General features: G+C 31.4%; 1 protein-coding gene across 1 annotated transcript; it reads left to right on the top strand.

Annotated features, from left to right (window-relative positions):
• The first annotated feature begins 8,971 nt into the window (after positions 1–8,971).
• On the top strand, positions 8,972–10,595 carry LOC125576559 (transcription factor MYB15-like). Its single transcript, XM_048736909.1, has 3 exons — positions 8,972–9,379; positions 9,561–9,690; positions 9,880–10,595. The coding sequence occupies exons 1-3, from the start codon at positions 9,247–9,249 to the stop codon at positions 10,460–10,462; spliced, it is 846 nt and encodes a 281-aa protein (XP_048592866.1). The 5' UTR covers positions 8,972–9,246; the 3' UTR covers positions 10,463–10,595.
• Positions 10,596–14,150: the final 3,555 nt, after the last annotated feature.

Genomic DNA, 14,150 nt, shown 5'->3' with positions numbered 1-14,150 from the left:
AAAATATCAAATAATTAGGATGATTTAGATAAAAAATTTTGGATATCTTGGATTACTTTGGATATTTCGGATAAAACTATCCGGATACTTTCGGGTAGTTTGGATACTTTATAATAATTTAGTTATACTCAACTATTTTCAGATACTTTAATAGAATTTTAAATTAAAAATATATATTTAATGATGTTATATGTATATATAATGAATATTTTTATATATTCGGGTACCCGTTCGGTTCTCGGTTCGGTTCCGGTTCGGTTTGGTTATTTCGGATATAAAAATATAGAAACCGTTCGAGTATTTGAAGATATTGATCCGGTTCTGGTTTCGGGTATTTCGGTTCGGTTCCGGTTCGGTTCTTCGGTTCCGGTTATTTCGGTTCGGAAGTCCCAACTATACATTATCCATACCACCCCCACAATTAACACAACCTTATACATCAATATACACGTAGTTGGAACAACCAGATCAAACATACACACAATAACTAACTAATAAATCCGCGCGAAGCGCGGACAACCCCTAGTTATTGTAAAACATACATTTTCTTAACAGAGGAAGTACTAATGAATACATTTTTACTTAAATTATTGAACGATATTTAAAACAAACAAAAACTGCTTTGTTTTAAGAGAAGAAAATTGTAATTATTTTTATGTTAGTTTACGAGTAATCTGTCACTAGAGTTGGGTTAGCCGCCACCGTACATGTTAACCATTTAGATAACATAAATCACGATGAAATGCTTATTATATTAGAAGTCTGTTATTCAAAGCCTAGTGGAAAATTCGTACCGAACTCTGAGAATCATTAGCTGTTTCAGCAAAAGGATTGGTTTGAAAAGTAAACCTCTTTGGGGGATACTACTAACTCAATCATCATGTCTATATCAAATATATATTTTTAAATTGTAAATGATAATTTAGTGGACTAATATTGTAAAACGCTTATCTAACCATGAAGTAAGTGTTGTTACCTTATCAACGTTTTTCTCAGATAAAGGATTCTAAATTGAAAACTTGAATGAGCCAGCCAATATTATCAATATTCATGTATATAAAAAAATTAGGATCAGAAGTCTAACAGCGATGGTCGAAGCTGTTCAGCATGTCGTTACGATTATCGCTCCTAAGAGTAAATGTAACATGTGCTACCATCTGGCACTCGTTCTGAATCTTCTGATTCATTGTGGAAATATTGGTCGTGTTAAACGATAATGAGCTAAATCACATAAACAGCAAAATATGCACTATCTCTATATAGGCAAATTCTACGATCTTGTGTTGCAAAAGCGACTGATTATAAATTGGTATATAATTAAAATGAGATATTTTATATGTAACCGAAAATATTAATTAAGATGCAGAGTCATACACATAGACATTATCAATTTGACATGACGATATTCACTGATGGATCAGATCAAATTAAATAGTATAAGATAAATTAGATTTTGTCTGGAGGTAGTTTAAATAATTCCAACAGTCAAATGTTATTGTCAATTTTTGTGAGGACATGCGAGACTGCTAGAAGAAGTGTGTGCATCAGTGCATGTAGGTAGTATCTGTCAGCAAGTTCTCCATCAAGCCACCTCTTTGCCTGGCCAAGGCCCAAGCTAAGCCTCTTTAAGACAATACGACAGACGCGGAAGAAAATGCTCAATCAATATAAAGAATAAACATATTGAACTTTCATGTTTTGCCCGAAATCTTACATACTTAACACAATCTGACCATGAAATTATATATACTTGGTTGTATTTACTTCTTTGTAGTCACTGCCATTAACGGTTGCTAAGAGTCACCATTTGTATCTGATCAGTGTTACCAAAACGTATTTTAATGTTTCTGTAGCTGTTTTAGATAGTGTAGAAATGATATGAAACATATATTGGATTAGTTGAGAGAAACGGTCATCGTCTCTTAATTCTTTATAGATTAGAGTTCAGACTAATCATATTTAAAATGCAACGGCATACTCATCGCGTGTTAGTTTTTTAATCTCTTGAGTGGTAAACGAAATGAACATGGTTTCCGTACAGAAAAATATTGAAAAAAGCATTGGATAGCTTAAAGGGTATACCCGTTTTTTCTTTCTTAATATTATTTCAGTGATAAAGATTAAATTCAATAAGACCAATATGGTTGTTGTCGACAAGTGGTAAAAGCTTAGTACTTATATGTGGAAATAAAAGTTTGGATATCGAAAGTGTCACTATTTTTGTGACGTTGGTTTTCACTGGGTCCTTGCAAAAATAAACAGCAGGTAGAAAACTCTAAGACGAGTAATAACAAATTAATACCGGTTTAAGTGTGCAGTTAGACGTGAATCATCATAAAACATGTAAAATTATCGTCTGTAGAATCGTCTGTAATATTTGTCAGAGTTTGTAATATCCAACGTTAAACAAAACAAATTAATACATATATATGTGATTATGGATACGATTGTTTAAAAGAAAAGTAACTATGGATACGGATGTGTGAATATCCGTCCGTATATGAGTTTGTAGACGACTATTTGTTTTCATGTTCGAATGACAAATCATGCATAAAATAAAATTTAATACTATCTATTTATATTTTATAAAAATCGTTTCACGACCTCAAATTTTCTGCTTATATATCAGAAATTAAATATTGATATGCAAAAAAAATTTTGCACCCTTTACAAATAATAATATCTAATTACGCTTGAATACGTATCAAAAATAACTCAATTTCCTGGATACCTAATATGTATCCATAATCCATCTATACTATGAATACAGTCAAATTGTCATAAAATTTCTCCGCAGTTAAAACCCTGGCGGTGCACGTTGAAACTAAATATGGTCAATTCAATACCAAGAGCCTTATGTATGTATTGCAATGATACATAACGTGTGTGAAGTCAAAGTATTGACAAAACTTATGGTAAACAATAACGTGAAAATTTTAAAATCATAATTCATTGTGATTACGATGAAAAGAATCTTGGACATTTTGTACACACACATACGTTCAACGAGATATAATTTTAGTCTTTGTCTAGTCTCCCATGGGCGAGGTATTAATTGTCTAATTTTGGTAATGCAACGTCTTCAAAAATAGGGTCACATAGTTTGGAGATAAATTCTGAGAGCATATTATAAGTTGATCAATCGTCTGCTGATTACCAAACATTGGACGTCGATAGTATAATATAAATAGCAATACCACTAAGATTCAAATTCGTATAATTAAAAACAAAATCATTTAACAACCAACAAAAGAAAAACTCATTATGAGACTAAAAAGAATATCTTATCCTATCGAGTGTGAACACAAATAGTTAGTGTATATGCTAAACTTATTAACAAGTTTCTATATTACGCACTAAATCTATAATTGACCCGTGAGATAAAGAAGACCCGTAATCAAATATATTATTGAAAGAATTAGTATAAAATGATGGAACTTGTGGAATAATGGTCCTGTTCTATATAATATCCGTGACTATTTCGTGACAGGACAATATCACCAAACCCAATCTTGTTCTACGAATCAATGATCTATCACTCCCTACGTACTATTGCGACTTTAGTGTTCGATACGGTTATGTTCTACAACGCGTTATCGAACCCAAAAACATATTTATGTTGACATTTCATATAATTATTTGATCAAACACAAAATTCATACTCTACGCTCATATTATATCATTCTACTTCTTAGAATTTAGCACCAGGCAATAATGTTTCTTTCTGAAAATCTATGAAGTAGACTTCTTATCATTTTTCAAAGTCAGCTCTTACTTTTATAAAACAAATTCTAGGATTATATACTACTTTTACGTAAAAAAGGATACGGTCTATTTATAAGTACATTTAACTAATTATGTGCATGGTTGGCACATGGAAAATTAAGGACATAACTTATTAGGTTCATCTCCTAAGGTGAACCTTTAAATTCATCCCCTCATTTATGACCAATCAAATTTCCACATAGATTATTAATTAAAAAATATTAAATTAAATAAAAAATAGCTACAAAAAATAAAAACTCTAATTTTAACGACGCTAATGCTTCCACCTAAACCCTAAATCTTAAATTCTAAACCCTATACCCTAAATTCTAAACCCAAATCCAAACCCCTAAACCCAAACTCTATACCCTAAACCCTAATCATAGACCTTAAACCCAAATTATATACCCTAAACCCAAAAACTAGACTATAAAGCTAAACTCTATACCCTAAACCCAAGTCCCAGACCCTAAACCCAAACCGTAAACCTTAAACTTAAATTAGATACCCTAAACCCAAAACTTTAACCATAAGTCCAAACGGTAAGTCCTAAACCCAAACCGTAAATCCTAAACCCAAAATCTATATCCTAAACCCAAATCCTAGACCTAAAACCCAAACGGTAAACCCTATACCCAAACCCCAAACTTAGATGCTATAGGGTTTGGGTTAAGGTTTACGGTTTAGGTTTAGAGTCTAAGATTTGGGTTTAGGGTATAGGGTTTAGGTTTATAGTCTATGTTTTGGGTTTAAGGTATATAATTTGGGTTTAGGGTCTAGGATTAGGGTTTAGCGTATAGGTTTGGATTTAGAGTCTAGGATTAGGGTTTAGGGTATAGGGTTTGGGTTTATGAGTTTGGATTTGGATTTAGAATTTATGGTATAGGGTTTAGAATTTACATTATAGGGTTTAGGGTTGCGCTGGAAGCATTAGCGTCGCTAAAATTAGTATTTTTATTTTTGTTACTATTTTTTATTTAATTTAATGTTTTTAGTTAATAAACTATGTGAAAATTTGATTGGTCGTAAAAGGTGAGGTGAATTTAAAAGTTCACCCCCTAGGGTGAACCTAAGTTCTGTCCGAAAATTAATGTGTACTATATATACTCTTTTCGTTTAAATTAAATGTTGTTTAAGAAACTGTTTATGCTTAGTGTTTTTTTTTATGATAAAGGGCTTTTATTTATGCTTAGTGTTTCTTTATAAATTTATATTTTTATCTTTAAGTAAAAAGTAAATAACGAAATAATTGCAAATTTATTTATATTTATAATTTGTGTGAACATAATAAATAATATATAAACTGAAAAAATGAAAACACCAACTTAAACGTGGATAATTTTTTCCAATTTTAAAATGAAAAGATAATCAGTGTTTTTAAATCCAAATTAGTCCAGGGATCAAATTTGGTTAAACTGTTAACGTAACTCAATTGAATAAATACAAAACGAGAAATAGTTTAGCGGATAAATTCTTGGGAGAATTTGTTGTATAACCATAATAGGAAAAAATTAAGAATATAGCCATGGCTTGGGAAATGTGTCTTTTTGCCACATTAATGGACATTGAAGTCCTTCGTATATGAGCGTTTGTATACCATACTGAACAGCCATGTACCATTCTATTTCAAATGTCGATATAGAATAGATCATTTCAAACAAACGTACATCTATAGGAGGGAGGGAGGGAGAGAGAGAGGAAGAGGGAGAGAGAGGGAGGGAGAGAGAGAGAGAGGGAGAGGGAGAGAGAGAGGGAGGGAGAGAGAGAGAGAGAGAGAGAGAGGGAGGGAGAGAGGGAGGGAGGAAGGGAGGGTATTCTATTCTATATTTTGTAAATATTATAGAATATAACACTACATTATTTGAACATTACATATTGGAGAAAGAAATAAAAGAGAAAATGAAAGAAAGAGAAACAGAAAAAAAGATACATACATAGATGAAAAAATGGAGAGAGACAAAGATGGTGATAGAGAAGATAGATAGAGGGAGAAATTGCACAAAGAGAGATTGTATAAGTGCAATTCTATTCTATGTTTCGTAAATAGAATAGAAAAAATCTTATTATAACTGTACATATTCAATTTATAAATATATGTTAGTTTTACAAAATCCAAAACATTTCATATACAAAAAAAAATCTATGTTTTTTATAGGTATTTAAAAAATCCAAATAAGTACTTTTTAAACTTATAAAGTTATATAAAAAAAAGAGATGAAAGTGAAAAAGGGCAATATAGAAAATAATACATAAATATCATAGCCTAAAAATTGCTATGGTTATATAGTTAATTTATAGTTTGTTATGTATATGCTACCTAATTTCCCTAAATTCTTTATAAAAACAATGACAAAAATCTGGAAACCAATAAACCGAAAAAAACCAAGATTTATTTATAATACACTGTTTTAAATTAATTTTGTTATTTATTGCTTTTGTTTGAAACTAATATAGTAAAGAACGCTGCTACAAATAAAACCTTAACATTTTTATTATATATTATTATACAATATTTACAATTTATGCTTGTAGATCTTTAAAGTCAATATATGAGCACTTATATTTGCTTCCATTGATTTATATTTAAATTTTATTTCATTATTGTGCATATTAAATTATAATAATTAAATTCAAATATATTCGTAAAATTTGAAAAAGATAAATAAGAAAACATACATTAAGATTTTTAGTATGTTATTAAATTCAACTGAAGTACCGAACAAGACTAATTTTGATCAATACATTTGGATCCATGACTCGAAAATGTTTCTGTTCGGTTTTATGTCCGGTTTTAAAAATATTAAAGAGAATCTGTTCAAATGTTTAAAAGTATAAATCTTCAAAACTGCATTCAATGATCTTTACTTATGTGATTCATTCTTTTCCAGATTAAACAGTCAAGGATGGCATGCTTTCACATTATCACTATTCCTCTATTTTGCATTAGTTTATATATTACACTATTAATTTATTGATTAGGCGAGAGCTTGGCAACCGTTTTCTCTCTTCATCTCTCTGCTTGCTTTTAAATTACATAAATTTATACATACATATATATATATATATCCTGTATACATAGATATATAGTAGTATTCATCAGGGGTGTCCAACAGGTCACGTGCCCTGACTAAGTTTTTTTTTTTTCAAGTAATCATCTTAAAATTAGCTCAAAATTTATGTAAAGGTGCTCTCGACTAATTCAATTTTATGTTAATGCCTTCAGCTAAAAGCTCTCTTTTTTTTTTTTTTGGTCAAAAGCTAAAAGCTCTCTTAGATCCGCCCTTGATATTTATTCCCTGAAGTGGATTTTTTTTAATAGCTCTTCATGTTTTCGAGGGTGAACTCATAGTGGAGAAATTGGTGAATCTCGAACCCAGGACTTTACCCTTTAACAACACTCCTCCAGGATGAGTTCTCTCTAACAACCTAATTACGGAGTTAGAGAGAACTCATAATGGAGGGGTTGGGGTCGGTGCGCTGCAGCACTGTGAGCCGGATTCCGAGTGAGCGGGATGGGTTGTCACAAAAAAAGTCGACTTTTTTTTGTGACAACCCGTCCCGTGGGCCCCAGGCTCACAGCGCTGCAGCGCACCGACCCCAACCTCTCCATTATGAGTTCTCTCTAACTCCATAATTAGGTTGTTGGTGAATCTCGAACCCAGGACCTCACCCTTTAACAACACTCCTCCAAGATGAGTTGTCACCAATTGACCTGCAGATCAATTGGTGACAACTCATCATGGAGGAGTGTTGTTAAATGGTGAGGTTCTGGGTTCGAAACTCACCAACAATCTAATTATGGAGTTAGAGAAAACTCATAATGGAGGAGTTGTGGTCGGTGCGCTGCAGCGCTGTGAACCTGGGATCCACAGGACGGGTAGTTCCTTGGGACGGGTTGTCACAGATTAATCCATCATAATTTCTCTAAACCTTATTTTGTTTGGCAACAAAAGAGAGTTTAATTCCTTAGTGTCAATTAATAGATATGCTGGGACCTGTCGTAGGCCTATTTCGTTGACCCATATGCTTTGAACAAAAACTTTCATTCAACTTAAGTGTGTGTGAACGCGTTAGCCAACTTGCATTACATGACCTATTTGGCCCGGTCAGATGTTATTATTATTTTGGTAGTTTTACATTCAAGGAGTTATTAACTGGAGAAAAACAAAACTTGCGCTTTTACAAGATGACTGTTTTACAACGCCCATCAGATATTAGTAAATTAGAAACTAGATTTGAAAATAAAAATTGTGCTAAGTGAAATTTAGAATATATAATATCATTAGCAGATCAATATACTAAATTATTTTAAACGAAACATATCAATGGTTTATAAATCATTCTAATATGACATTTTATAGAAAGTTTCAGTACACATTTATAACCAAATTACGAAAAGAAGCAAACGCGTACGACAAATTACTTTCTATTTTCAAAATTTGGATGTTATATATTTTTGTCAACATTTGGATGTTATATATGTGTATACATAATTACATATACATATATATATATACACTAATTGAAAAATTTTAGGCTCTATTTATATATTTTATTAAAAATGAATAACTAAACAAAATTGAAACCTCAAATCTTAACTAATTAAAACCAGTTTTCTATAACTTACGTCCGATTAACACATTTAGGTAGATGATGTATCATGGTAAAATATTGAAAAACATGCCTAGATGTTTCAGTTAATTAAAAGAATCGAGGAAAAAGTAAATGAAAGCATAGCATTATAATAAGGACATGGCATCATCATAATGTAATTACAAGAAATGAACGTCTTTTAGCCCTAAACAAGATTACTACTCAGATTAAGAAAGTTTAAGTTTAGTATAAGAGAAAAAAAATTACCAAAGAAAAAATAAGAAATTACGAAAGACTTTTTACGAGCAAATATAAATAAAACAGTGTTTCTGGGTCAACATATATTCCACCCAACGTTAATTTTTGTTTTGTCGCATATAACTCGTAAACGTTGATTTTCTATAAAAAAATGTACGTGTGGGCTTCACCATATCGCCACTTGTGCGTCTACCCGACGACTTTTTTTACTCGGAACTAACACTTACACACTATCTCGCCATCACAATTCTACACACATTTTTTATAACATGCCCATACATTTTAAATTTATTTTTGTAGTCTTTACAAAAACATACCATTCGTTCCCACATGCAATATAATATATGCATGTACAACATACTTTTTGACTACGGTGCCAATAACCAAAACACATCTCTCCCTCTTTCTCGCTCTCTCTCTCATCTCCTTCCTGGAAGCTGACGAAATGCTTTTGAATTCTCCCACATGCCTTTCAACAAATTCAGTATAAATACTCAAAACCAGCCAGTTCTTCTCATGCTCATCAACAACATTTGATCATATAGCTCATAAGCATTTGATCAGCACAATCTATCTCGATCGTACCACAATACAAATTTTTCATCAGTAATCAAAACATATCATAGAAAGATGGGAAGAGCTCCATGCTGCGAGAAGATGGGATTGAACAGAGGCCCATGGACGCCTGAAGAAGATCAAATTTTGGTCTCTTTTATCCACCAACATGGCCATAGTAACTGGCGAGCCCTCCCTAAGCAAGCTGGTATGAACATATATAAATTTACATGATACTTAAATCTTTACCAGCTTGATTTTGTTGCCCTGGCAACAAACATATATATATATATATATATATATATAATATAGTCCAGTTTCGTAAGCAAGCTTATATGAACAAATTATAATTAAATTTTCTTAACAGTGATGGTGACTATTAATTGCAGGTCTTTTGAGATGTGGAAAAAGCTGTAGACTTAGGTGGATGAACTATTTAAAACCTGACATTAAAAGAGGCAATTTCACCCAAGCAGAGGAGGATGCTATCATTAGTTTGCACCAAATCCTTGGTAATAGGTATTACTCTACACTTCTCGACTTTTACATATATAAATTAATACACTTATGTATGTATATACATCATACGTTCATACAATAATCATCACAAGAAACATGTCTTGGTCCAGTATAACATAAAAGTTAAATATACAGTGATCGAGTCTTTGAAAATTTTATATTAACGTTTTCTTTTGGTATCGTCTCTAGATGGTCAGCAATCGCAGCAAAATTGCCTGGAAGAACGGATAATGAGATCAAGAACGTATGGCACACTCACTTGAAGAAAAGACTGGAAGATTATCAACCCGCTAAACCTAAGACCAGCAACAAGAAAAAGAGTACTAAACCCAAATCTCAGTCTGTACCAGCAAAATCAAAGAGTACTAAAACCGAATCGGAGCTCGCAAGCTCATCGAACCCTTCTTTTGAAAGTTTGTTCTCAGCATCACCTTCGGCGAGTGATGAAGTTTCTTCAGAGACACTCACGAGCCACGAAGGTCATAGCAAAGAGGCTCAGATGGATAATAAATTGAGAGAAATGATCACTACTACAGATCAAGATTCTTTCTCTTTCATAAACTTCGGAGAAGACATCGACCAGAGCTTCTGGAACGAGACGCTTTATAGCCAAGATGAAGAAAACCACACGTCGAATCTTGATGAGATGAAGCAAGAGTTTCAGCACTTAGGCTCCGTCGGTAATGAGATGATTTTCGATAGTGAGATGGACTTTTGGTTCGATGTATTGCCCAGAAGTGGAGGGGAACAAGATATACTAGCTGGGCTCTAGTGGTGCAAATTTTGTCTAGTTAGTTTAATAATTAGCGGTTGCTTGTTTGAAAATATGTTATTCATTTGTTTCTCCAAGAACGAGTAGTTAGTTAGTTCAGTAATAAACTAATAATCTAAGACGAGTTATCAACAACAACGTATATTTTCATGTTAATGAAATAATTAACCGAAACACTGGATAACATGCCTCAGTCAAAAAAAAAAAACATTGGATGACATGCCAACAACAACGATTAATGTGTATCATTAATATAGTAAAATAATACTCGGCTTTCTAATTTGGTTTTCAAGTTCAACTATGGCGGAAAAGGAAAAGTTGATAACTAGTAATTAAATTGCTAGAGAAAAGTAGCTTGATAAACGTTAGCATCAAACTCTAATAATTAAATTACTAGAGAAAAGTAACTTGATAAACGTTAGCATCAAAGAGCATTTCCAACGCTACTCTATTTTTGACTCACAAACTCAATTTTAGAGTAAAATCTTCTCCAACTCCATTCTATATTCAACTTCAAAATAGAGTAATGACTAGGTTTATCCATTTATGGAGTAATCTTACCCATTACTCCATTTTAGAATTGAACTCTGTTTATGAAATTGTCTTTTTAATCATAAATGTTTTTATTTCATACTTAAAATAATATAATAACATGAAAAGATATAATACTCCGCAAAAGATTATTTAATAGTTTACATAAAATATGTATAAACTCATAGAAGTCAAAACTAAGAATAAATAATATAGAATAAATATAATATAAATAAGCAATCTAATAATTTGGTAAATTGTTTTCGAAACTACCAAAATCAGTGAAGTATTATTCAAACAAAATAGATGAGTTTTTTAATCTTATGGGTCAAAATTTTGATTTATAACATTTGTACTTGTTGAACTTGATATACGCACAAACAATGGGACCCAATACATAATTCAAATTACAAAATAAAACTTTGTTTTTTCTTTATGTTCTTTTAATGCATATAAATATTTATGAATTAGAAAAATTGCATATGATAAAAACTGCACGAATTGAAATTGGAAGATAATCTCTAGTTGTATTTTTGACGATAAATATTTAATTTATATAAAATATATTATTATGGAAATTTTGTAAATATAAAATAGTTGAGTTAATTGTTATATTTTTATAAGTTGAAAGTACTACTAACAATTATTAACTAAATAAAAAATGAATATTATTTTTGAGTAAAACCCAATTCTATTTTGAAGTTACACAATTTTGGATTAAAATTTGGAGTAATACATTGGAGATGCTCTAATGAAAACATAAAGAACTGATGAATTACTTTTAGATACATTTATGTTTCTTAATACCAGTATATATATAGGATATATATAAAATTTAGAATTGTATAATTTAATAATATTTGTAGGTTTCAGATGGTTACTCTTTACATAACAGATAACACATATTAAAATGGTGGTACAATAAGACATTTTTTTTATACATTCTGTCTAATACTCTATCTGTTTCAATATAGATGATGTTTTAGAAAAATAATTTTGTTTCAATTTACATGAAATAAGGTTAATTTTAACTTTATTGAAATCTGTTCAACCAATTAGATTTTACTGTTTTTTTATAATTGGTTAACTGATTTTAAAATTATATCTTTAAAATACCTTTTTAGAGAAATGTAATTTCTCAATTTTTATGCAATACTACAAAATATCTAGTATTATGAAACGGAGAGAGTATCTTTTTTGGTCTGCCCAACGGCATCTCCAACCCCATTTCATTTTTCAATTTAAAATAGAGTTTAGAGTAAAAATGTTCCAATGGTACTCTATTTTTTTTACTCTATAGGTTTACTCCAAATATAATATAGAGTAACTTATTTTCCAAATATAGAGTAACTTATTTTTTTCTTTTATTCATCACTCTATTTTCTACTCTGAAATAGAGTACCATTGGAGCAAATTCAAACTCTATTATAGAGTTACTGTATTTAGAGTAAAAAATAGAATAAACTATTGGAGATGATCTAATATTGTTAATATCCGGGTTACATTTGAAGTTTCTATAAAAGTTTTCTCTCCAGATTCGATTATGAAGAAGCAAGTATTTGGCTCTCCCTCAATGGAGTGGTGGTGACGCAACACCTGAGTATCCCAGACAGACCCCCAGGTCGGGAGGAATGGCGGAACCCTCCATCAAACTTCCTGAAGTGTAACATTGATACCTCTTGGATTAACGAAAGTCAAAACTCTGGTGTGTCTTGGATTCTACGTAATCATCAAGGCCTCTGTCTGGCTTACAGCAGACGATCGTATTCGGCAGTATTTTCTTCACTGGAGAATGAATTATTGGGTCTCTGGTGGGCTATTGACTCAATTGTTCGTATGAAGTATGATGCTGTCATCTTTGAATCATCTTCGATGGAAGTAAGAGAAGCCTTTGTACATCCGGGGAGGTTTCCCGAGTTTCAATCGCTGGTGCAAACGATTTTGCAAAGACTAGCTTCCTTCAGTCTATGGAGTTTAGACTATACTTCCCCTGCACGTAACCTACCAGCTACTCATATTGCAAGAAGTGTTACGGAAGGTAACCGGTATCAGTCCTACACAGCCAGGAATGGGCCTCTTTGGCTTCAGCCGGTGCTTGATCATGATGCTGGATTACCCTAGCAATCTCTCCTGGTGCTTATCGGGTACGTCTTGAGTCCAGGTGCCTTCATATTGAAGGTTTCCTCGATGTTTGGTGACTGTGTTGCCTACTTTTTAATTTATGGTACCTACTGGTATCTTTGCTTTTATCTCTACTTTGTCCTTTTGTTGATGTATTGGGTTTTGCCTTCAACTGGTTTCTCTTTTGGAACTTATCAATGAAGTATTCAGTGTTTAAAAAAAAAGATTCGATTATAGTTGATATTAAAAAGAAAAAGCAGAGGATACAGGGAACCAAGCTCATGTAACATTGTTAGAGTGATTTTTGAAAAGGCGAAAATAATTTTTTTTTTTTTGGTTTTGAAAAGAGCCTTCTAGCGAAAAAGGATTTCCTTTCCAAAATCTCTTCCACATCCATGTAGACAACAACCAAAAACATATTAAAAAATGTGATAGTTGATGTAAATCCTTGTCTAATGATAAACGTCTGAATCTATTATTCGAGTAGTGTTAGAATAGAAGAAAAAAACTTCTTTAGGACAAATGGGACTAGAGTTCTCTTCTTTTAAATTGGATCATAAATATTTTTAGTGAGATCCCTTATTTGGATTTTATTAGTTGGTTAGAAGAAGTATTTGTAGCATTCTATGTTAGAGTATACTAGGTTAAGATTTGCGCCTTGCACATAATGAATATTATGTATACAAATATTTTTTACTTATTATTATTTATTTTGTATTCATTTACGTATCATGTATGTATATAATTAAATTAGAGTAATCACATTAATCAAAACAATACCTCTTGTTTATCTATAATAATTTCTATGGTAAATAAATCAAAACAATCATTTTATTTATTTTATATGGCATATAATTAGATTTTAATGATATTGACACATATATAGTATATTTTGATAAAAATTATTATTGAAACTTCATACTCATATGATTTTATTAACATTTGTATATTTTCTCTAACAAAAAATTTAAACCATTAATCTTAAAATTTTCAATGTGAGATTTCTTCAATGAAAATTTAAAAATTCAAATATTAA

This window comes from Brassica napus, chromosome A1, assembly GCF_020379485.1.
Source record: "Brassica napus cultivar Da-Ae chromosome A1, Da-Ae, whole genome shotgun sequence".
Classification (NCBI taxonomy): domain Eukaryota; kingdom Viridiplantae; phylum Streptophyta; class Magnoliopsida; order Brassicales; family Brassicaceae; genus Brassica; species Brassica napus.
This window is presented reverse-complemented; position numbering and strand designations above follow the sequence as displayed.

Excerpts from the sequence above, each read along its gene's own strand:
- LOC125576559 (XM_048736909.1), top strand. The coding sequence starts at position 9,247 with ATGGGAAGAGCTCCATGCTGCGAGAAGATGGGATTGAACAGAGGCCCA. Across the intron at positions 9,380-9,560 it reads AGCCCTCCCTAAGCAAGCTG|GTCTTTTGAGATGTGGAAAA; the intron begins GTATGAACATAT and ends TATTAATTGCAG. Across the intron at positions 9,691-9,879 it reads CACCAAATCCTTGGTAATAG|ATGGTCAGCAATCGCAGCAA; the intron begins GTATTACTCTAC and ends TATCGTCTCTAG.